The sequence below is a fragment of the Colias philodice genome, chromosome 26, assembly GCF_061535455.1.
Source record: "Colias philodice isolate Cphi_HAF_F1 chromosome 26, ilColPhil1 Martin Lab GWU primary, whole genome shotgun sequence".
NCBI lineage: Eukaryota > Metazoa > Arthropoda > Insecta > Lepidoptera > Pieridae > Colias > Colias philodice.
In genome coordinates, this window is record NC_143111.1 from 6,250,262 (window position 1) to 6,277,611 (window position 27,350).

The 27,350-nt window shown below is 32.1% G+C and overlaps 1 protein-coding gene across 2 annotated transcripts in view; it reads right to left on the reverse strand.

Annotated features, from left to right (window-relative positions):
- Positions 1-27,350, reverse strand: part of LOC149476953 (neuropeptides capa receptor-like) — a 59,968-nt gene that overhangs the window by 13,948 nt on the left and 18,670 nt on the right. Inside the window, exons 2-6 of one of the 2 annotated variants that reach the window (XM_089711514.1) lie at positions 25,517-25,607; positions 21,251-21,450; positions 17,542-17,683; positions 9,750-9,850; positions 3,242-3,425 (exon numbers count right to left, since the gene is read on the reverse strand). In XM_089711514.1, coding sequence (XP_089567640.1) covers positions 3,242-3,425; positions 9,750-9,850; positions 17,542-17,683; positions 21,251-21,450; positions 25,517-25,607 — 718 coding nt within the window. Of the gene's footprint in view, positions 1-3,237; positions 3,426-9,749; positions 9,851-17,541; positions 17,684-21,250; positions 21,451-25,516; positions 25,608-27,350 lie in introns of those variants that run through there. The other variant, XM_089711515.1, reaches the window with a different exon arrangement.

Sequence of the window (27,350 nt, forward strand, 5' to 3'; positions counted from 1 at the left end):
AATTTTCAAACTGCTAGAGATAGATCATGTTCATTTTATATGAAGTTTTCTTTCTCGCGAGCCCTTCACGATTCAAATACAAACTACAATCCATCTGTTCTATAATAAAATTATTTTGTCCCTAATGCTAGTAAAAATTGAATTTTTCCATTTTTTGTTATGTTTGTTGGTACGTTGCATGACGTTATTATCAAATTATTTTGTTACTTCAAAAGATAAGGAAAATAATATATAAGCTTTAGGTTTTGTTAGAAAAATATTATGCATATAACTGGATAACTGGAGAAAGGTCAAAATTACAATTATTTCAGCAAAGAACATGAAAAGCACGTTTCTAGACATTGCAATGTGGTTTGTTACACGTAGCCGAGTGCTCGTTTGCATTGACAAGCGCCAAGATTCGATACACGTCTTCTATACTGTAAAATATTGGTAATATATCGTAGAATATTCTAGAACATTTCGTTGTTGTAACTATGATATTCAGGTTACTACGGTTTACATTCATGATACAGACACCATTATTTTTATGTCTCTTTCTCAGAATTTAATAATGATTCTATAGTCTAAAATATTGATATGATGATTGGTAGAAATTTCTGAAACATTTGCATCACAGAACTGGAAGCTATTCAATAACTCTATACATTTCTCTCTAGTATTTTATAGCATTCTCTTGCAGAGCAATGAAGTGTAAATCGTATACGAGTTAAATGGCCTAAGGCACTGTAAGAATTGATCGGTAAATCACTTAGGGGTATAACAATGAACCCCTATGTCTCGGAAGCAATAGATTGGTTAGACGTAGAAGATAAATCTAACCAAATACGTTCGAGCTTTTAAAACTATGTCTTCTCTAACTTAATACTGAATGATAGAATCAACAAGTTTTAAAGATTTGAATTCAGCTCACACAAATAACTAATATATTATTTTCGTATCTTAAAGAAGGCATTAAACTCAGCTTTGTTCGTATAATTTCGCCATGTGTTGTCATGATATAATCTAAGCTTAAACTTAAATTTAGTGACATTTCTAAATCCGTAATAAATTATAGTTGTAACTTTTGTTCAGATTAAAAATTTTATTTATTGCTCGCACACGATTCTTAACTACCTTCTCCGTTTTATTTATTCTATACTTGCTTATGACATTATGTGCTTGTGATGGATTCTATACAGTCTTTTACAGCAATAGCCTTTTCTTTGTATGAGTCGTGAAGTTTTCGTTCTATATTGAGCAAAAATTTCGATACTATTTATAAGATTAACACTTGTGCTACATTAAAGCGGTGAAGATACTATAATATTTTATCTTAACAAATGACCCGAAATTTTGTGGGTCATTTGTAACAGGATGGCGGTTCTACAGGGGTCTTAGTACGCAATGACAAAAAGAAAAATGATGGTCAGAACGCTGATACCGGATACCTTAAGATACTGTGATATAAAATGTTACAGTATCTTAAGATAAAATATTATAGTATCTTCACCGTGTGTGACGCGCTTTAGTGTTTATGTGTGACTACATAACATCTATCGAGATATCACACCTGCCCCTTTTCTGGCTCTACCATAAAAGCGCTGTAAACATTTTTTAACTATTTTTTCCTCATTTATTATCCATAGAGTTATAAATTATAATCATAGAAATCTTAATTATTATTTAGATTTCTATGGTTATAAAGCATCACAATAAAACGTGGTAAAACGTATTCAGGCTAGCTATTCGCAAATATAAGGTTCGCAAGTTGATGGATGAGATGGCCACGTCGCATTAAGATGATCTATAGTATAAATATTTTTTTCAAATTCAAAAATTAATTTAAACATGTACATGGTAAACATAATTCTACATTTTTGTTTTATAATTTCGACAATCTGGGGTTCAAATATAGCAAATCTCTATACATTGTCATTTGTACGTATATTTTTATTGATGAAATATTTTAGAGATGCCAATAACAATTTGTTTAACGTTGAGTGCTCTATGTTTTTTTAATCGCCAGATTACTCGTGTTTTTGCCAAAACATTTCTTCGATCGAGCTGGTTTGTTTACGTTTTATGCAGTTTTTTTATCTACAGACTAAATGTATTTGTGTAGCTTAAATTTATTTAAAAAAAACATAAACTCAATGCCAATCACGACTGGATTGAGTGATTTTACTACCAGCACTGTTATTATACTAAGCCATAATTTTATTTCGTTTTGGATTTATTCGCAATAAAGTTTACTTTTCATTCAATTCGTCAAAGAAACACTGGATTTTCTCATTGTATTTATCCAACGAATGTGACACGTGGAAACTTGAGCCTTTATTAAGGAATAACAAGGATTATATTTTACTTTAATTCTCATAGACATTGAAAAGCTATGTGATGAAATATTATTACGTATGTTATGATGGGAAGAACGAATTTAGTATTATGTAACATTTTATATTCGACAATATACATAAGAGCATGTATGTCCAGCACACGTGTCAGAAGTGAAACTTCTTTGGCAAGATTCAAAGATACCAAAATCGTCGCATTACTCTATGACGCGACGGTATTGCCATGACGCGACATTGAAATTTGACTCTCAACGCAAGAAGTTTCACTTAAAAAATAGACAATATACCTAACTAAATATATTTTTATATAAAGGGTAAAAGTAATTTCATTGAAATAAGTTTCTTAGCAACGATTTGAAAGGTTCAAATAGATTTCTTTTATTATTTATAGTTTTCCTTATCGCTAATAGATATGGCTTTTTCGTGTTCTCTTGAGTATGAAATCCCCTACTTGCGTAATGTTATAGGCGGTTGAGCTGTAACAATAAATAGTGTGTGGAGTAGAGTGGAGTAGAGATAAATCTCTAAAGAGATTTAGAGGATTTTCTTAAAAGCGTATAATTTTCTAATATTGCGAAAAGCTTGATGTGCTTATTATAAAAATTAAAAACTGAACGATTATTGAAAAAAATTGCATTTTATATGATTAAAGATGTAAGGTAGAGCCTAGATAGAGCCATACTTATATACATACTTATATACAATAAATAATAAAACATACATCGTTTAAAAAAAGAACTAAAAACACACTTTAAGACAGACTAAACATACTACAAGATTCATTCCGTTTATTTTAAAAGAGTCGGTTACATACAAACATTTAGGTAGAGCTACTATACCTAAGCGTGTTAAATAATACATAGCGAGTAATAACTAATAACCACGATACCACATCCAAAACTTACCTAGCACTCATAACATTATACAATATCGGGTTGACCGTCGCGGACACGTAGTACAAAGCGCCAGCTACATTGAATAGATGTTCATTGATCACGTGGAACTGTGGCAGGCTGTACCCGTAGATGTAGAACAGGCGTTGGACGTGGAATGGTGTCCAGCACACGAAGAACGCTATTACCACGGCCACTGGTGAAATAAGGAATTATTAACAATGCTTTGTTAATGAAATATTTAAAATACATGGTTAAAAAAAACAGTAACACACAAACACACGCACATATAGATGAATATTGATAATTCAGTAGAATTAAAAAAAAAGTTCCTTTATTAAATCATAAATCAAAATACGGTGCTAAGAGGTCATTTTGAAAAAAATTGGATACATTTAGAGCGTGGGTCACGCTCGCTGCAAACTTTGCGAAACGTCGGTATAAATAGTGCATAAATCGTTTTTAAAATCCGTTAAAATATGGATTTAACTTTTTTATATAATATTCGGGTAAAACCAAACATAAGAAAATACTATCTATACATATAATAAATCTGTAGAAGGGTCAATTCTGTACATTGAAAATATTGAAAAAATAAATAGCAGGGGGTGTTACTGGATCGATACCAAACCCAAATATGTGATTAAAAAATTTTTTGTCTGTCTGTCTGTATGTGAAGGCAAAAACTAACGGTTCGATTTCGATGAAACTTGGTATAATTATACCTTATTATCCTGGGCATAAAATAGGATACTTTTTATCCCGGAAAAATACGTAGAAAAAAATAAATCTTAATTTTTCTTAATTTTTCCAAAACGTTTACGAAATTTTGATATACATATTTAAGTTAAGTCTCTCGATCTTACATTATTTATGTACCTACCTATCTAATTGAGATAAAATGATTATAAGTTTCAAAGTCAGAGTTAGGTTTAATTTAAAGTACGAGCTGTGAAGATCAATTATATCTATGTTTACTTATTTTAATCTCGAATTATTACTTACAATACAAGAGAACATAGCGAAAATCATTTCAACAAGAAAAATAAACTTCTAAATATACTGAAAGTTACAAATAATAAAAAACTTTCATGGATAAACATTGCACACAAATAAACTGAGAAAATACATTTCTTCGAGTTTTCATATAAAGTTTCGTTTATCATTATTAAACACTAAACTTATAAATTAATCTAAATCCATTGAATCTTTTGTATACACGTACACTAGGAAAATTAATAAGGTTCTTACAATATCTGGCAATAAGTGAACCTATCCCTGTATAGGCTAGAAGCTGTAGTTTCTATTTGTACTTCTGAAATAATTTGGAAAATCCAAAAGTGCACGCCTCATAATTTTTTTTAATAAATATTTATTAATTATTATTTTTGTTTATTTAATAACAATTAAACCACATCGAATCAGACCCTGAAAAATGAAAGGGTTCTATTCCTGAGCATACTCAAGCGTAAGAGAAAAAAAAAGACTCGATTAGTAAAGTATTTCGGTCGCTATCGTGTTAACAAGAAAAAGGATCCGCACATACAGACACACGGACGTCCAAGACAGAACTTTTTTAAACTGTTTTTTAACTAGTTTAAATAACAAAAATGGCATCAAAAATATCATGAACGTTAAAAATAGTGTTTTTTCTTAATATGTGTGTGTATGTACTATCTTACAAGTGCAATGTATGATACATAAAGACATTTTAAGTTTGAAAAATCAGATGTTTTGCGCGAAGTGACAGTAGTACCCACCTCAACGCTTCGCTTATGAGGCGTGCAATATGCAATTTATGTACTTAAACTTCATTTATTTATTGAAGTGAAAACTTCTTTAGCGGCGTTGGGTATAAAATCGAAAAAGCGTAAGACGGATGTTTTTTTTTTAGCTCTTATATTCCATGCGTAAGACGGATACCTTCCAAAATATCAAACATGCTGAACGTTTAATAATCAAGTTTTCACTTCTGCCGGCACTCCCGGAGTGCATTTTTTTTTTTTTTTTTGTGTGGTGTCTCTCAATGTTAGCCAGAAGGGCTTCTACATTTTAACGCGGACGCGGGGGTGAACTGAAGGTTCACCCTGGTAGCGACATGCACAAGGGCGTCCCCCCTTGACGGGGACCACGAACCTCGGCTTGAGCTGTCGCTTGAGTGGAGGAGGCCAGAAGGGCCCTAATCGGACGGGTCCCGGAGTGCAACCCGTCTTTTTTTGTTTAATGCTTATATCTGAATATTCATATTTGTGCGCAAGTCAGAACAAAGCAATTTTCAGACCACTAGCATCGTGTTTCGATTGAAACATCTAATAAATTGAATTTATATGAGCCTTAAGAGCGGTATTATGTAAATAAGAATCTAAAGATTTAGGAAATTTATTCATAGTGTTATTTAAAGCGACCCATCGATCACTTACTTGAGAGTAATCACGGACAGGTAAAAGCTATACATAAATAAGGCAAAGATCTTGCCCTTAATTTTACAAAACCTATTTTCTATATTAATTTTCAGATTGAGCACAACAAGTACAACTTCTGTCTTTATTATCAAAGCCTATAATATTGATTTAAAATACTGTAGTTAAAACGTACCAAATAAATTAATATCCGTGAGAAGACTGACTTGAAATTATAAAACAAATTGAAAAACAATAAAAATAATTCATATCTACTTATTCATTTACTTACACATCATTTGTGTTTAATTCATATATAGTAGGTTAGCCATTAGGTTAGGTCTTACCTATAAATTTGAAATAAGTCGACTGAAACTTTTTGATTAAGCCCCGACATTGATAAGAATTTTCTATTTCACCAAGTTCATTAATTTAACCTTCATTTCGAATTAATGAAAATTTGCCAAGAACTAAGGCAAAGGTATGTTGTCAACTTTCTCCTTGATTTATTTGACAAATTTAATACTTAATATGGAACACAGTACTTTAATTTTCAACAGGTTTTCTACTTCGTTGAGTAAAGCAAATTCTTTATTAATTAACCAAAGTAATTTCAAGAAAGCTCCAAAAACCATTACGTTGATTGAATATTGGATATTAAACTGTGTTTATCTTAATCTTAAAGGCGAAAGTTTGTAAGTATGGATGTATGGATGTATGGATGTTTGTTACTCTTTCACGTAAAAACTACTGAACCGATTACAATGAAATTTAGCACACATATAGAGGGTAACTTGGATTAACACATAGGATAGGTTTTATCCCGGAAATCCCACGGGAACGGGAACTATGCGGGTTTTACTTTTATTTCCTGTTTTGTTTTAAAATGATTTCAAGAATATTGCAATTGCAAATTCATCTAAGACACTGATAGAAAAAAAAGATTAAATTTCTATTCTACTATAAAATCTACATTCATTTATTTCACATTAGAATAAAAACCAACCTAGATATCGTACAAGCCCTACATGACTTAGGCAAATCACATTATTAGGGTCCTAATTTAAAGACCGGCCGCATGATGTAAGAGGGATCTGACCCTAACGAGACATGAAAGTAAAGCTAATCGAGGTCTTCACATTGTTGTAGTAGGTTAGGGACAGGAAAATGGGAAAGTTACTACTTACTAATGATGAACGAACTTCTAACTGTTTATGGTATGAGACAGCCTAATGGTTTCAAAGCTTGTGTTTATCTTTTGGCTGTGTGGTTAATCTGTTCTTTGATGGTTTTCTGCCATCGACCATACTATAGGAGTATAGGCTAAGGAAAAGACCCATGTTACGGGCGTACTTTGATATTTAAATATGATATTTTAATTGATCAGCTTTTCTTCATGATTACGTTAACTATGTAAGTTTTTAGTATGAAGCTTTCTTGCCTTCACAGACTGAGAATTATAATAATATTGTTAAGAGATTGTTGTTTGACCTGGGACGGAACGAAGATCTGTCGTTTCACGGATAAATTTTTACCTATATACCAAAGGGGCGGTTATGCAGATAAAATACGAGAGTTGAAAGTCGTAAAATTGTGTGCTATTTCGAGATATTTGCATACCTAAGTTCAGGTGAATTGTTCGTAAAGTCTTGCGTGATAGAAATACAAAGAAGTTCATATTCAAACTTTTAGATTTATGTCTAGAAATAAATACAAGAAACGGGATGGAATTATTTATATTTATTACAAATGTTGAAAGTGTATGATGTATATAGGCATAAATTAAAGTCATCAATAACTACCTAAGTACCTAGAATTGTAATGACAAAATAAATGAGCAGCGCAAGGAAAGTTTCAATGAGTGTGTTTTCATAAATTATTATTGATAGCAATTGTTTTGAAAGCTAATTAGCTCTATAGCATAATAATGATTACAAAATAATCAAAAAGAACGTTTAATACCATCTAAAACTACTTTTATTTACACTTATCGTTTAAAACGTCAACTTTAAATGAAACAATATTATATAAGTATGTTTCATAATAATTCCGTACGTAATTTGAACCAATGTTCTGAATACCTCTTTCCCCGGAAATCCGAAACCTCCGTAACCCTCCGTAATTGTAGCCAGGGCATTATAGTCCTAAACACAAAACCTATTCTTAACCCATAGGCCTTACCCTTAAAGTGTTTCAGAAACTTGTTCAATGTATTACATATATTAGTGTTGTGGTTGTTTTTTGGGCAACGTTTTTGATGAATAAGCATCATAATATAAACTTTGGAATAACTGAGTCATAATTTGAATTGTGTGACAGTAAACAATTAGGCAGAAAACATTATAATATCTTGATCTATGGATAATGTAAATGCGTTGAAAATTCAATCTAGATTCCCTTAGTGTCTAAATAATAGAAGTAATAAATATATCAATTACTACTAACTCCAGTTTTCTTTGTCACACGCATATTACCCTGCTAAAAAGAAGGATATATGCTTATCCAGATTTATGTTAATCTTATCCCGATCTCATTGAAATCCGATAATATGTTATTTTTGCGTGAAAGCCAAATACCTATATGTCCCTCCATCCATCCTCATAAACTTTAGAGCTCTATATATCAAGATATTTATATTTTATACAATAAATGCTAGTATTATTTAACCCAAAACATGCTGACATATTATTTGAATAAACAAAACATTATATTTTCGGGTCATTCCACTTGGAGCGTAGTAGCGTTGTCAACAAAATTTAAATCTTGCAAAAAATGCTACCTACATAATATCCTGTTGTTTATTATTACATGGTACCAAATAATGTATTTTTGTCCGTTTTAATAAAGTCAGGGTTCGGTTCAATACGGAATATATTTTTCGCCAGAAAGCATGAATCTTTAGCAATACAATTTTACTATGTATATAGTAGTTATCTCCCTTTAGTAATGAGCAAAGAGAAAAAGTATGTACTATTCAGTAGGTATATTAAATTTATTCATTCAATAAATTTTATATATGTGGTTAGAAATAAGTGGAATACTAGAAAAAATACAAAATAAACTGTATCGCAAAACATCTGCCTCATTAAGGAAGTCTGTAGGTATATTACCGAAGCTACTGGCTTCGGTAATATACTTACAAAGATCTTGACTTGTAGCAAAGTATGGGTACCGGATATAGTCAGAACAATGTCTGAACATTAAAGTACAGTTGCTATTTATTTTGTGCTACCTACATATATTTATAGGATAAATATGTTATCGATGTGATTTTTTATAGTGTGTAGAGACGTACTCCATAACATTTAGACAAAGTGCCAAATATGAATATTCTTAACTAAACATACATTTTAATTAACAAATATAATAGTAGGTATACTTATAGGTACCTACCTATAACATATACCTAATCAACATAAAATATATTCGTGTAAACTTTTACAAGATTTTTTTTAAACTACCACCCGACTACATCGATTCTAAGCAATAATATAATTTGCAATCGAAAAGATAGGTAGGATTAAGCAATCATATTTTTACATAGTTGAAAAGTTCTTGATACAAATCTGCAAAAACAAAACCACAACCTTGAATATTATAATTTCAGTGTATCAAAAAGTTTCTTTTGATATAAGCCACTATAAACAATGTTATTTGTGGATCAGTTTCGTTTAAACATGTAAAAGTTTACATTCGCACTGATATTAGAATTACATAACATTTTCATTTACCTTGATGTAATACTTATTCATTGAAATGTGAATTATTTATACTCTTACCTACTCAATTACATTTTAAAGCAAATGTAGTAGGTACATATATGAATAAATCGTCTGAAAAGTAAAATATAGATAGATACAAAACATTTTCTCGTAATCATTTAAAGATAAAGTTCCAAAGGAACTCACACAAATGCATGTGCATTAATGTGGTCATGCATTTGTGTGTTTGAGTTCAAATGTCTATTATCTGATACCGCTATCTTTTGAACTCCATTCCGTTAATATAGCTAAACACCAATAGATATAAGCATACTATCAGCTATATAAATTTCACTTTTATTCGAAAAGCAAGGAATAGATACACCTCTAAGAACAAAAAGCTAAGAAACAAATACATACCTAACATTCTGATAATGGCTTTCCTGGATTTCGCCTGCCGCGTCTCTCCGTGGATCTGACCGTTCAGTAGACCCTTGCTCTTTCTATTCACCCGTGTTGACCTATTACATCAGAAAATTAAATATTTAATAAAAAGGGAAATAAAATTGTGGACTACTATTATGTAATTTTATTGATAACATTATAAATATAAGTACCTAAGTAAGTTAATTAAACAATGGATTAGTATTATTATAAATCACGTACTCCAAGGACATTGAAAAACTGTTTACCACCGTATGTAATAGATTCAGTTTAGATTAATACATTTTATATACACTACTAGCTGTTGCCCGCGACTTCGTCCGCGATTACGTCGTTTTTCGTCATTCGTCGTTTAAAAAAAATACGTGACACTTTATTTTTGAATGTTCTTAATTGTCTCTTAAAAAAATAAACTACATTAAAATTGAATACTCTGATAAGAAAATCTTAAAATCGGAGGACATCGAAAATCTGAGGAAAACATGAATTTGATTTAAATTCTACATTACTTAGTAATTCAAATAATAATCTAAATTAAATGTAGATTAACAGTTTGAGCGCATCATTATATAATATGTACCTAAGTATTAAATTACGTTAGTTTACATAGTAATTTTACTAAAAACACGATGACTTTCTTTCGCGCTCGGTACAACAAACTAAGCATGTTTGTGGTACGTGGCCCGCATCACTTGACCCCCCGCGAGTTCCCCTCCGTTACTATGCGAAAATACATTCGTCGCCCTACTGTAGGAAAAATTGTAATATTTTAAATTCGAGAAATATTGATTTCTTGTATTCGACTATTCGTTGTAGTCGAATACAAAATATATTTGAAGAAACTTAGGTTGGCCTTCAGGCAAAAGGGATCCTATCAAATGATAAACTTGACCTTGTATCTTAAAAGTAAGCATGAAAGGATCCTCTGATAATTGTTGAGCACCAAAGGATCATTTAAAACGCACTACTATAAGAGCGAATATTGTCTAAGAACTGTTTAGATTGCACATGTTCCTCTAAAAGTAGTGATTTCAAAGGTTCTGGTGTATCTTCAAACGAAAGCCGACTCCTTACTCCTCTTTAAAGCATTACAAAAAGAACATACTACTTGTATACGTAGTATATTATTATTAGTCTGTGATACTACGTTAATATCGCCTATACAGAAGATGATCTGTAATCAATTGTGAGGTTATAAGCAAACCCACTTTTATATTTGTCGGACCACACCACCGAATTCGTAGATTGATCTTCTATGTTTACCTCTTAAGTCATTAAGACTGTCGAAATCTGTCTACAGTAAGACGGGCCTCTCGCTATTCGTCCGTTTCAAGAGACCAAATAGTTTCAATTCTTAATCTTTCATTAAACAAACTTATTAATCGTACTTGTCTCAAATAATCTTGTCTCAAATAATGGTAATATTCGCGTCCCTACTCTAGTCATTGCTTATGCTCATGTTCATCTTCAAGAGATTGAATAATATTATGGTGCACCCTATCATTTGTCAATCGGTCTTCATATTGAATAAAAGTTTCAGATTATCGAGATAAAATATGCCATTTGCGATCAGCTGTGAGACGTTATACCCTCTCAGTGAAGGTTTCGGTCTCACAGGATAGTACATGCCGTTCGCGGTCAGCTGTGAGCCGCAATTCTCGTTGTGAAGCGGTTTCAGGTTCTCGGCATAACACAATATGTTGTTTTCGGTCAATAGTAAGCCTCTTACCTCTAACGATCCTTGAGGACTCTTATTTCTCATTTTCTTAGCTTTGCTCGAATTTCGATATAAAGATTTTTTAGGTGGCACTGATGCGAGTAAATAAAAATTAAGTTAAAACGGACTGAGAGTGTTATAATCATCAATCATCATCATCATCAATACATATAATAAAATTGTGGAAAAGCGATGTCTGTACAATGAAAATATGTAGAAAAAAATTAGCAGGTGTTATTATTAAATCGATCTTGAACCCAAAACTGTAGTTAAAAATTTTTTGTCTGTTTGTCTGTATGTTTGTGCACGCTAATCTCAGAAACGGCTTATCCGATTTAGATGCGGTTTTCACTAATGTATTGTGGTAATCTTCATTTAACAGTTAGTGTTTATTTCATGTCAATCGGTTTATAAATAAAAAAGTTATGACAATTTATAAGTAATCACGGCGAACATTTGCTAAGGCATTCTATTGTACACTGTACAGTGTACGATAAAACGTAATTTATCTGTTATACGCTACAGTTATTCCTTTACATGTCCAGATGATCATATCAAAATTCCCCAAGGGTTTGGGGGTAAGCTGAGGTAGTAGGGGGGGCGGGGTCAAATTAACATTATGGTTACTTCTAATAGGTAAATTTTCCACACAAAATGTCCTTTAAATTATGTCGTATTATATTTTTAACCCCCGACGCAAAAAGACGGGTGTTATGTGTTTGACTGCAATGTATTTCTGTGTGTGTGTGTGTGTCTGTCTATGGCACCGTAGCTGGCTAACAGGTAAACCGAATTAGATGCGGCTTTTTTTTGTTAGGCAGCATATTTTCCGACGCTGGTTCTTAGATAAATTGTATCGAAATCGGTTCATCCACTTATTATACCTACATAGGGGTAAAAGTGGGAATGAAAAAAATGATATAATAATTTATTTTTAAAGATCGTTGGGAAGTTTATGAAATTATTTATTCCTTTTTCTATACACTTTTCTTCGTCTAAACGGTTAAGTTACGTGCTCCCTCTCTCTCTCTTCAGCCTTAAGTTACGTGCGTGAGACAGGAAACATCTAATTTGGATTTGTTGCTGGATTTGATAAAAATTGAGTATCGATTAAGCTGATCAGTGGCTGCACCATACATTATTAAAAACATCCATTTAAGAAAGGAAGGAAATAGAATTTGCTCCTCTCCCCCCCTGGTTCCTAAAAAATAATATGACATAATTTAAAAGAAATTTTACGTAGAATTAGTTAGGCATTTCTTTTTTGATTTTCGATATTATATACTAATCATATTTTTTAATTACAATATTATGTAGTAACTATTTGGTATAGGTTAGGCATTTCATTTCTTGATTTTCTTTAATAAGTTGGTACGTAAGTTTTTTAGCTCAGTTTAGTAAGAAATTTTAATAACAATTCTTTTAATTATTTATGGTAGTACGTATTTACTCAATAATTGTATGTTAAGTAGTAATTCAGCATGGGCGTAGCCACGGTGGGGCTGGGTGGGGCGCTTACCCTGGCTTTGATCTGGTAGGTCCAATTGTGAAGGGGAGTGGGCGTGGGCGTTGGCGTGGGCCTGGGAGTGGGCGTGGGAGTGGAAGCATGAAAATAAAAACAATTATTGTTGCCCCACCCTGAGCCCATGGTCATAGGTCCCATAGTCACTATTCCACGCGGACGAAGTCGCGGGCACAGCTAGTAGACAAATTTAATCAGAAAGCTTTGAACTCCTAAGCTCAACCATAAAAGATAGACATTAATTATGATGTCGGGAGATATTTTTTATATAATATGGAGAACATTTCTTTCATACTAATAATTGTACCAAGTTTCGTTTAAATCCGTCGAGTAGTTTTTGTTTCTATAACGGTTATACAGACAGACAGACGGACAAAAATTTTTGGCGTCAGTGTCGATCCCTAATCACCTCGTGATAGTTATTTAGGAAATATATTTCATGTACAGAATTGACCTCTACAGATTTAATATAAGTATTATTCATATAATTAGATGCCAATTTCCATGTAACGTTAAATTCGACTATACAATAACTAACAGACAACGCAGGTTACTCTCGTTTCCGTAAGTTGAGGCGGCTACATATTTGGTCCTCATAACTTCACTTTTTGTGAACGAAACGACAGCGCGGTTTAATTCGATGCCAACACCATCAAAAAAAGGAAATATTTTTAATTGTGAAAAAATATTATGATTTACACTATAAATAGATACTATTTTAACATTAACACAAAATATAAGACTGTGAGTGTGTAAAAATAAATCCAGCTAGTTTCACATCAAACTTATGTTTTTAATTAGGTATACGACATGAAAATATATTAATTACCAAGCAATAATCATACAGGTAAATACTGAACAAAAGTATTAACAGTCAAAGTATATTTTTACTTACAACATGTAAATGATGAAGGAATAATAATTATCAACGAACTAACCTTTTTGTATTATTGTTTATAAATATAAATTCATAAACAATAAATTTATAAAGAATAGAAAAAATTCGACCACTAAAGAATGCTGGTTCGAGTCCCGCCTCGTTATCGAATTTTTAAAACACGAAGATTTTTAAAAATGTAACCAATGAACACAATCAATATTAGATTAACTGTAATGGTGTCTAGTTTGACTTAAAATAATAAACATCTACCCTCACTTTTAAAAATGTAGTATATTCACACGAATTATAAGCGCACCTTATAGGGAAGGGAAGATATGGGTTAAAGAGTTAAATAAATAAATAACATAATTATATTTAAATTATTAATTTTTAACATTGTGTTCAGTAGTGTTAACATGTAAATTGATTTGATTTTTACGAAATCTCATAGATGGCGCTGTTTCAAATTTGTATACTAATAAATTCATTAAACTGATTCTCTGCCCAAATTACGTAAATGACATAGTTTTTATTGTGTAAAGCTAGATAATAGCATGGCTTACCCGAAACCAACATTTAAACATGAGTCTTTAGATTGTACGCTGTCGTAATACACGGAATACGTAAGAAAAAAAAAGGTTCACAGCTCCTCCCCCGGAGGTGATAGCATGATAATATGTTTAAAAAAGCCTCACCCGACCTGTTAGTAATATTCATGCAAAATTTGAAGTCAATCTATGCAGTACTTTTCGAGATTAGCCTGGACAAACATACAGACAAACAGACAAACAGACAAACAGACAAACAGACAAAAATTCTAAAAACTATGTTTTTGGCTTCTATATCGATTATAGATCATGGATTATGTATTCTTTTAAAAAAATATTCAATGTACAGTTTTGACTTTCCTACGATTTTATTATATGTATAGATTAGTACACTATTAGATACACACTAGGTTTTCATTTTTAAAAGCAATAATTATGTAACACGGACAATAGTTCAAGTTGCCCAAAGATCCCAAATAACAGTACCTCATCTGTTATCTATTTAATATTTATCTCAACGAAGATAGCTCATTTTTCGCAGCCACTGTGTACCAACCTTCAGACAAAGTACACATGCGACCCTAACTCTCTTTAACTTGCTAAATGTCAATAACAAACTGCCGAGCTCCACAGGGCAGGCCTTTATTTACCTCGGAATGAGTTTTATCGGAGAGTTGGTACATTAAAAAGCTAACTATGCTTTTACCTGACGTGGTGACCAGAAATTAATTAGAGCAAGTTGCTTAGTTAAAAACGTATAATAAATTATGTTCCGCCTGTTACTATAAATGTGAAAGTAGCATTGTCTTTTTGGCGATGTCTCTGTCTGTCTCTTCTATACGCCTAAACCACTGAACCGATTGAGATGAAATTTGATACAAATATAGCTTGAAACTTGAGAAAGTACATAAGATACATACAGTAAATAAGGTACATATCCCGGGAACGGAAACTATACGAGTTTTTCTGTGAATACGTGGGCGGAAAGATCTATTTAGTGCCGTAGGTAAGAACTGTAACAAAATATTCGTATTTAAAATTAGAAATTTTTCATCGAGAGACGGGTAATGTGACTACAAAAGGAGCATTGTTTGCTGCATCATAGTGTCACAATTATACAATAATAATACTTCGATAATACTTCAATAATAATACTTCAATAATAATACTTCAATAAAGTGTCTAATGGCGTAATAACGGGGAAACCCGCTCCGGGCCCGAGGGCCCGCGATGGTGAAACCGGTGCCGCACCTCTCTACACCCCTAGCCGTTCAGCTGATGTTGCCCCCTTGTTGCCATTATCGGTAACCTTTTTGGGAGCCCATCGACCGAACTGGCGAGTCACCGTCTGCCATATTTTTCAATTTTTAATATTGAAAAGGCAGACGTCCATAGTCCCCATAGACCCAACCTACCGATCCACCGAACACCTCCTTTCCATAGCCTAGATTCGTAATTCCCATATTTTGCAATAGTCCTACATTGGCCGCGGACTGCCCAGGGCTGTATCTCTATAGTGCAGTCATGGGCAGGCTGCGGCTGGTGTCCCAAAACACATTAAAATTCTCTAAGGGCCTCTGCGTGTTGGACCTGTGTCCCCACGTAAGCCTCCCAAAGGACCGGGTATCTTCCTTCTGGTGATACCCGTGTATTATGGAGAGATACTTCAATAAAACATCCAAAAAATACTTAAATCGAGAGACGAGAAAATCTCTTGTCAGATTAATTGGGTAATAAAAAAATATTCATTATGCTGATTGGTTTTAACGTCAATTCGATTCGGCAATTGAGTCGTTAATTAACCAATCAATCTAATTCACTTGTCTCAAATGAATCGTCTCAAAATATTTTAGTGCTAATGTGTAATGGCAATGAGGGTTCAATTGAATTGTAATTAAGGTTACATTGAAGGATAATTGATGAGTGTCGTTGCTACCTGGGATCGTGAACAATTACGTATGAAATTAATAAACATTTTGTCATCATGAAAATGTATTTAATTTTACATCAAATAAATGGTATATTCTTTAACGATTAAACGGTACAAAAATTTTTTCAAAACATGTTCATAAGATTTCAAAACATGTTCATAAGTTTAAAAAGCTACCAAAACTTGGGGACTTTTAATTTCAAAACCATCTTTTAGAATTATTAAGTACTACGACAATTGCCATATTATTGTGAGGTATTTTACGCCTCTTTTATAGTGCAAATTAACTCCCTAAATTTCCATTAGAGCGTAAGCGTATCGCAATTTGAATTTACAGCCGATAATACTTCTACGTACATAATGGTATTTAAACTTTAATTCAGTTACTGAGCAAGCAAATTGCTTCAATCTATCTAATGTGTTATGACATAATAAGTATTCAAACGCGCGATGAACGCAATTTCATGAAAATATAATAAAACTAGAGGTCCGCCCCAGCTTCGCCCGTGGTACATATTTCGCAATAAAAGGTAGCCTATGTCCTTTCTCGGGTATCAAAATATCTCCATACCAAATTTCATGCAAATTGGTTCAGTAGTTTAGGCGTGATTGAGTAACAGACAGACAGACATGAGACAGAGTTACTTTCGCATTTATAATATTAGTATGGATTTATGTTCCTTGCATTAGATATATTATCTACTAGCTTTCCGCCTGCGGCTTCGCCCGCTTTTTCAAAAAAAAACCCGCATAGTTCCCGTTCCCGTGGGATTTCCGGGATAAAACCTAGCCTATGTCACTCAGAAATGATGTAGCTTTCCAACAGTGAAAGAATTTTTCAAATCTGCCAAGTAGTTTCGGAGCCTATTCAATTCATACAAACAAACAAACAAACAAAAAATCAAACCTTTCCTCTTTATAATATTTGTATAGACAATAAAAAGAACAAATCATTCGTTTCCTATTTGCATATTAATTTGTTTCTACTTAATGGATGTTTAAAAAATGACATGATATTTACCAATAAAGTGAATAAACTATACAATTCCCATCGCCTAGAGCATTCTACAACTCATTTCACTCCAGAAATGTCTTTCCAAACTCTTGATATTCTATCGATTACAAGAAAGTATTTATGTGAGTGAACAATTACAAGTAAATAAAGAATTACCTTATATGACATCCCATTGTAACATACAAGCATAGGATGAGAATGGCTGGCACGAAAAAGAAGAATATACTGCTTAATTCTAGAAGGGGTGATGACGCCATCAACGCGCAGAACGCTGAATCCAGAGATATGTTGCCGGAATCTATAGAAGGTAAAATATTATTATTTGTAACTAACATATATACTTATATTTTTTCATTACAAGCAAAGAAGATGTTGGTCCCTTCCTTGTTCTAAACATATCAATTTAAAAAAGTAATTAAAGATTTGCAAGAATTAAATGTAAACGGTGTAAATCTATATGAATAACAACTATCACAGTTATGAAAACATAAAATGCGCTGTAACAATTAGATAAAAACATAATTTTCCTTAAAATAATATAAGTAGATTTCTACTCTCTACTCTGAAGGTTCTACCGATCTGATATTATTTATGGATTAAGGATAAATCCTGCCTGAAATAAGATAAGGTACATAATGTATGGAATGATAGTAATATACATCATATTCAATCTTCGGACTAAAATATTAATTATATGTCTTGCATTAATCATATTTCAGGCTTGTACTTATTCACAAACCACACGAAAAACACTTATATATTATGTTAATAAAATTAGACGAAATGGCACAAATCGATTTCAATATTGCAAAAGCTAACATCAAGCGCTCTATATAAATTAGTTAAATATTGAATTAATATTATGTTTGCGAACGTTAATGTTCAGCTTATGTTGATTTTGCTCACGACGTTGTATTGAGCTGGTTTCTATTTCATATCAATTTAGTTATTATGGTAATATAATTTTCATTATCTTTATATTATTAGTTGCTTAGTTTTTACAATCAATAAATAATGCTCGACCATTGTTTTACTACCTATCTCTTCCACATTGCTCCTAATAGTCTTAGTGTGATGATGTATAGCTTAAATATATCCTTCCTCGATAAATGGACTATCTAACAGTGAAATAGTTTTTGAAATCGGACCCGTGGTTCCTGAGATTAGCGCGTTCAAGTAAACAAACAAAGCATTATAATATTTTCATCAATAATAATTATTTTAAGCATTAAAATATTTTTATCAATAATAATTATTAATTAAATTCAAATTTAATGGCATTCATATGAAAATAACAGGATAACTGGACCATAGTTAGGGATTTTATCTGTTCTAATTGTTTTTAAAAACGTGCTTAGTCCAGCATCCACAGGTATTAAGTCGTATATTCTCAAAACCCGTGAAAGCTCTGGCAAAAAAATAGAGATTTATTTCATTTAATTTCGTTATTGTTGAAACGTTTATAGACTAGAGTAGATAATTTTTGAAACAAAAAAAAATCGCAGTCGGATGAAACCCATTAGAGAAGGAGGGGAATATGATAAAAATGTAAGGAAAAATAAATTACGGTCAATGCGAGTTCGGGAAGCGGGAGGGGGGAGCTTTTAAGAGAAAAAAATGGTTTCTCTCAATTTCCGACAAAACTACAAGTCCTATAGAAAAAAGTTCAATGGCAAAGTTGTAGGTAATTAAAAGTTCTACAACTTTTGTATTCACAATTTTTTCACATAACCTAAAAATTTTGGTAAAAATTCAAAAAACCAAGTTTTTGGTCTTTTATTTCTATCTACTTCAAAATTTATTTTTTTTCTACGAAATTTGGTGGAAACTTACTTTATTATGTCCCAAATACACTGTAATTTATTTGATTGAAAATATTTATTTTTTCGCCTTAAGAATTGTGCCTGATTTAGTAAAAGCTAATTTTCAGACTGTTTGTATGCATTTCCTGAGAACATTTACTATGGTGGTGTTTATTTTTTTTACACCATATGAAAGTAGAGATTTCAATGAATAAAAGGCACCCCAAGTTTTTGAAAAAAGCTGATATTTTGACGGGTGACTTTTCGATTGAAAATTAGGTTGTTTTTTTGGTATTAATTCAAAATAAGGCGAAAAAATAAATATTTTCAATCAAATAAATTACAGTGTATTTGGGACATAATAAAGTAAGTTTCCACCAAATTTCGTAGAAAAAAAATAAATTTTGAAGTAGATAGAAATAAAAGACCAAAAACTTGGTTTTTTGAATTTTTCACCTAAATTTTTAGGTTATGTGAAAAAATTGTGAATACAAAAGTTGTAGAACTTTTAATTACCTACAACTTTGCCATTGAACTTTTTTCTATAGGACTTGTAGTTTTGTCGGAAATTGAGAGAAACCATTTTTTTCTCTTAAAAGCTCCCCCCTCCCGCTTCCCGAACTCGGATTGACCGTAATTTATTTTTCCTTACATTTTTATCATATTCCCCTCCTTCTCTAATGGGTTTCATCCGACTGCGATTTTTTTTATCTTTTCATTATTTTCAAAGGCTTCTACCCCAGTCTATTAGAAACAATGACGGCTTATAATTCAGATTATAGTAATTCATACATAATTACCTACTTTTTAATTGGGATCTTTTTATCTACTTACTGTCGTTACTAGTAGCAACCCGTAAATAATGAAACAAGAACGTATTTTAAACGTGAGATCTTAGCTTGAGATATAAAATGTTAATTCAACATTTCTAAAAGCCTTGAATATAAAAACGTATATTCTCAATCTGACTTTCTCAATTCCTGAAGTAATAAGTGTGGAACCTTCTAATTTCGGCGTTTTTACTGATTTTTGTGCAAATGTTATTGAGTTAAGGTAAAAAAATCACGTGAATTTATCGGCTCGCAGGTTAACGTTAAATGAATCCATGATTGATGAGTAAAAGGGAAATTAATTCCAATAAAATTGATTTAGCGCCGTTTGCTGTGTGGTGTGTCAACTTTATGATATTTTTAAAAAGCTGTTTATGACATTGGTAAATAACGCTGGTAAACGTTTCATATATGTATATGTTAGGTAGCCAATTTTTCATATTTATTTTTACAGCCGTCGCATGGTTACTTTAAAATCCTCAGTTTAATAAATAAAGAATAAAAAAAAATAAAAACACTTTATTTTGTCATTTAGATCATGTCATTCAGATATAAGATTAAATGTACATTATTATTATAGAAGGTGGCGAACAAATCAAAATCACTTTATTTACATGCCCTATTTATAACATCATGTAGCTGAAAAACAAAAAAAAAATAGGTACCTACCTACATAATTTAATAAAAGTTTCTCGTACTGTCTGTTAAAGGGAATTTACATACAACAAATAAGCACAACTATCTCCTGAACTTAGTTTTCAACTAACCTACGTCATAAATGTGTGGATACTGGAAACACACAGAATCTATACTAATATTATAAAGCTGAAGAGTTTGTTTGTTTGTTTGAACGCGCTAATCTCAGAAACTACTGGTTCAATTTGAAAAAAATATTTCAGTGTTAGATAGCCCATTTATCGAGGAAGGCTATATACTAGGGTTATCATTACGCTAAGACCAACAGGAGCGAAGCCACGCGGTTGAAACCGCGAAGAGCAACTGCTTTTCACTAACTAGTCACTGTATAAAACAAAGTCGCTTTCCGCGTCTATTTGTCTGCTTAGGTCTTTAAAACTACGTAAGGGATTTGATGACTTTTTTTTGAGCGACAAAGAAATACAATCGGACGTTGTCGGTAAACCGACTTTACAGACAACCAATTTTTTTTCTACAAAACGGGCGAAGCTGCGTGCGGAAAGTTAGTAACAACATAATGTTTGATTCACATCTTACTTGGCGGATAGTCCCTGTAACTAATATCGGAGTAAACAGCAAACGGTGACGCACAGACAAACGCAACCACCCATAGCACTAGGATGATCCTTGAAGCCCGGGTCAGTCCTGCCATGGCGTACAGGTGCAAGGGATGACATATAGCGAGATAGCGCTCCAGTGTGAACGCAGATATCGTCAGAACGGACACGTAGGTTGCCCTGAAAAGGAAACGCATTTAGAGTCGGAATCAAGACAAAATGGAAAACAATTCAAAAGCCTATTTACAAATAAAAAAATACTAAGAGTGCCTGATAGATTCTTGTATAATCACAAAACAATCTAAAATGCACCTTTTTCACAACAGTCATTTCTTTTTATTATACGATCTAGGAAAAGCCACTTAATTGATATTAATTCATTTATTCAATACTAGCTTCCGCCCGCGACTCCGTCCGCGCGGATTTCGGTCTTCGCGTGGATGGTTTATTTCTCCATTTTGAGTAACTCTGACAATGACATCTTATAAATATCTATTGGACCCAAATACGGCTAGGCCTATAATAATACGCAACGTGTGTTCGCGGTTCTACAGAACAACGTCTATAATTAATAAAACTGAAAAATTAAGATTAATTTTTTTCTACGTATTTTTCCAGGATAAAAAGTATCCTATTTTACGCCCAGGATAATAAGGTATAATTATACCAAGTTTCATCGAAATCGAACCGTTAGTTTTCACGTGATGCCTTCACATACAGACAGACAGACAGACAGACAGACAGACAGACAGACAAAAATTTTTTTAATCACATATTTGGGTTTGGTATCGATCCAGTAACACCCCCTGGTATTTATTTTTTCAATATTTTCAATGTACAGAATTGACCCTTCTACAGATTTATTATATGTATAGATATAGATCTATGTCTGCGTCAATTAAACAGGCTAACTTGCAAAACTGAAACCTTGGCCATATATTATGTTGTGAAGGCCTATGTATGCATAACGCTTTAGCAGTGATATCTTAACCTTATGAGAAGGAATCTAATGTATCTATTGTAGAAATCAGTAATCGTGCTCAAGCATAATTAACTGAGAAATTCATGAAATGACGCAGCGTCTTATTATTCCTGCTCTCTCAGACTGAACAAATGTTCAAAACGAAAATGCAATTATCCCTAATTTAGTTAACCCTTATTCAAACGCGAGCCTGTGGAGGAGCTAACAAAAAAGTAAGATACGTTCCTGGGTAATTTTGGGTCGTAGATTTCAAAAATACACACAAAAAATGGGTTAGTGGGGGGGAAGTACCCTTTTTTCGGTGGGAAGTATATATCCCGTCATCTGTTCTCTCTTGTAAAAAGTTTGGAAAGGTGGGAACTCCCAGTGTCCACTCCAGACATCAATATTTTAAAACACTAGTTAGTTGCCCTGACTCCACTTGTGAATTTAATGTTATCGTAAAAAATTATAAAGATCAAGTTTTTTAATAAAGGAGGTGAAAGTACTCATCAATGCAAGTTTCTTTTACTGAGGGAAGAATTCGGGAATTGAAAAATGAATGACTTCAACATAAAAATGGCATTTTTATAAAACAAAATAAAAACAATAGGTATATACTAATGTATTGAGTTAAGATTTCTAATTATCTCATCAGGAAATAACGAATAACAATAAATAAGTTGCTTATACCAACTAAAAAAGATTTTTTAGACACACAGATTTTATATATAGAATTTCCGAATGTCGTGTGCAGTGACGAACACTGGGATGATATCTTCCCACTTATAGAATTAATTTCAATCGACTCTACCAAGGTATAAACGAAAGATTCTGGGCATATTTTTCCGTTTCACGCAACCGTAATATAGTCTAGTTTACATAGCTAGAACTCAAATCTACTTATCTAATTTTTTGGTGTAGTGCTCAAAAAGAGCACTACACCAAAAACTAAAAAATAACGGTCGTTTTCGGCTGCAAAATCACGTCACCTGACTTTGACGTGTGTTTACCATGACATGTAATAATTCTCTGAAAAGCGTTTCCATGAAAAAAAGTTCTCTAAAATGTTAAGATTGCGTAGATAAATATTACACTGCATTAGGTTTAAGCATATAAAAATAAAACACGATTTTCTTCAATCTGAGACGTGGGAAGTATAGCTCCCAGCGTTTTAATAAGGGTTAAAATGCACCCGCTATTTCGACTTTGTGCGACTTATCTGCTATTCAAGTTACAAACTTGAAGTTGGCGAATTCAAATAAGATTTTAATAGAACTTTGGCCACTTGAACTTTCAAAAAATTGGCTATTTATAAACAATTTTAAAGTATTCATGAATGAATAAGTTTTGAGTATGAATCCGTATCACAAATTATGATAAAGAGATTGATCATTTCATAAAATTGTTATACCTATGTCATAAAATCTAAATGGACAAAGTTGATCGTGATGTATTGCCTATTGGCAGTTAGTAAACCTAGTACTTATAAAAAATGATGGAGCCACACATATCGAAAAGGGCTCGTTAAAACATTCAAGGTTAGGATCCTAAATTAAACAATTGGGATCCCAACGATAAGCTAATAAATTCGCATATATATAAGGATCTAACTGTATGACTAGTTATTAAGTCTATTATTTAAAACGATTCATGAAATTCAGAGATAAACGTCCTATTCAAGCAAAGTCGATTTTCAATTCCTCTTTCGCTTCCTAGTGGTCAAATCATGGTTTTAATTTTATTTGCTTCGTGAAGTAACTAATAAAAATCGCTACCCTTTATGAAGGTAACAGAAGTACTAGTAATTGTACAAGGTTCTGTAAAGCAAAACGCAATTCACAAACACTATTATTTTAAAATCAATATTATAATTTTGATTGTATCTTGTATTTGTGGCTTGTGATTATCATGTTCGACTATACCTACTGGATAACATAGTAGCAAGTAATTATGCCAATAATTATAATGAATTTATCAATAATTGTCACAAATTATATGAAAATAGAATTCTATTCGGTACACCCACTGAAATTACACCAACGCAGCTTGTAAATTGTCATCAAATTTAATTAACACATTCAATTAGTATACCACAACTTATTAAGCATTCCTTTAATAATGCCGGCGTTAAAAATGTCAGAAGTTGAAATAATTATCTATTTAATCATTATAGAGGTGGTACCTGATGTTAAGAGTATATAAATCAGTAAATTATGGATTTATTTTTCTAAAATGCTGATGAATCTAAAAATTATAGACCTGCAAGGCTGACTCTTAGAAAGTTATAGGATCATTAGTCATTTTAATAGTTTATCTTGATGATCGTAACAAAAAAAAAATATTTTCTTTAAGCTTTCTCTAGAAAAATAATAATGTATAACAATATCATGACTCGGCAGTTAGTGACCCTAATTATTGAGCCAGGTGTGCTCGATCCCAACTGTTTCATAAATATAATGTATTGAATATTGTGTTTTTTCTTGAAACGGGTGTTCATAATAACAAGCATAATATTATACAGTAGAGTAAATAGACAGTTATTTACAATTGTATACAAAGCTTTGCTTTGAAAGTCGCTGTTTGCGTTGTGTGCAATTTTCAATAATACATATATTTATCCCTAAAACATTTATTACAATATCATTTATTATTACAGAGCCAGAAAGCGGTAATCTAAAAAACAGTAAAATTAGAAACCGTTTATACATAGGTTTTGCTAGGCCCACAAATACCGAAAAATCTGATTTCTTCTTTATTATGTATTTGTATGAATATCGAAATTATAACACATTTATTTATTCTGAATTTTATTATATAAAGTATGTACTTAGTTATGTATTTTTAAATTTATCATAAAGATCTAAAAAGCCGGAATGTTAAAGATCATTAAAAACAGAATTCACCAACTTGTGATCTTTGGACGATTTCTTTGCTCAAAATATAAGAATTAGGGCGAAGAAATCGCCAACTGCCATAATGCTAAATTACTGTATTATTTAAATTAAATAACGACCTCCATTTAATACCACTGATGATAATAGACCTCCAAAGTTACGAGACGTTTAGATAATATTTTAAAAAATTCTCTAGATTTTTAAACATCTTTTTTACCAATCTAAAATCAACATACAAGGAAAAGCGACTATTTAAACAAAGTGTTCTTAACAGAGACGATATGAGTAAAAGGAGTTGTTTCTAATTAAGAAAGTGCACTAAAATTTATATTCTCTTTAGCTTTGACTAATAAATTTGTACAAACTAAACGCTTAAACATAAACTTACGCTTCTGATATTAAAGCTCGGAGCTTGCAGAACACCAGGCCCAAACTGTATGGGTATTGGTGCCAGTAGACTGTTAAATCGTTGGGTAGACCTTAAACAAAAGAGAACATAATATTATTTATTAATAATTTAAAAAAATCTTTATCAGAGATGGAATTTCGAGAAAATTTTACTTTCAGGAGTAGAAGAGAACTGTTATTAGAACAAATAACTGTTAACCTCTTGCGCTATAATATGCCTATTGCCTTGCTTTGTCTTAACAATAATTCATCGTTTAATTCTATAAATTTAATTATCACAGATTCATTTATTTTAAAGTGAAACTTTTATTACATCGTCTCAAACTTTTTGATCTGTGTAGCGCATGTCGCGTGTATCGCGGCTGCCGAGTAGGTATACCTACTCGGCAGCCGACCGTCACGCGACATGCTCTACACAAAGCAGTGTTCAGAACCGTTCGAACAGTTTCACTTTTACCGTGGTTTCATAAAACCACACAACATTTTTTTGTATATTCTATATTAATCTCTTACTAAACAATAATATTGTAACTAAACGATTATTTAAATTACCGAAAAAGGGAATAGAAAATCCAGAACTGAATAGGTACACGAAATTAGCAATAGTACCTAAATTTGTAAAATTGTAAACAATAATCATGATGCACATAGTCGTGTCATCGTCTGAATTTATATAAACATCCGCTGCTATTGATGCGAGGTTAAAAGCTGTAACAAGGTAGGTATAACAAATACCTACGCTTTTTGATTTATGAATTGCGAAAATAATATCGGCAGTTCCTGTATTCTATTGCCATTATCGTTACCTATAATACTATATTACTTGCTCTGTGGTTACCAAAAATAACACGAGTAAAAAGTCCAACCTAACCAGACATCCAGACATACCAATCTTATCATAAAATCGCTACGTTGCGACGTAAAATAAAGACAAATAAACACACTTTCCAATTTTGTAATACTACTAATATTCACCATCATCGTAATTAACATTTTAGCTTTGTTCAGGAGTTTGAACTTAGATTTAATACTGAGCGTTGAAAAGAAACAATCAAATAATAAAAATTGCGTGTTTATTTGGTACGAAATATTGTTTCTATGTAGATTCATTAACACAAGCTTCGACAGCTGTTGTTTTCCACAGTCCAAATCACGCGGCGCCAATTTTTTCACCTTTTTTTTTCGTTTTTTTCACACAGATATGTATAAATAATGTGATTCAATGTTATTGACAAAAATAGCTCCCGTTTCTAATTTTCCAGTTATTATACGAACTTATTTTTTATACTCTTTTGTACACACTACAAAATGGAAAAAATAATTTTATAAACAAAATAGCTTGTAGACTAGTTCTATAAAAACAGACGTACAATAATAGCCATAAGCCATTTATTTCTAAAAAGGTATTGGATTATTTGTAAATCGTTCACGATTTCTCGCAAATCGTAGAATAGATGAAACTATTAGTTTCTACGACATTGGTAACTTTATAGGATTTAGGATATAGGTTTAGCTTTCTGCCGAACTGTGGCTGAACTGACTAAATATTCACCTTCAGAAAATTCATGAAAATATCCTTTAATATTTCTTCTCATGAAAATCTAACTAATTCTCTTTGTAAAATTAAAACCTATCCACACAAATTTCATCAAATAAAAATTATCATAAAAATGCAGTTAAAACAAATCCATATTATAAAATCCATCCAACCACTACTTTGTTCATTGCTCTTAAAAAACAATAGTACAAATATTCCGGAGTCATTCGTAAGATGGAACAAGTGGGCTTAAATAGTTTTCTCAGCCTCTCACCCT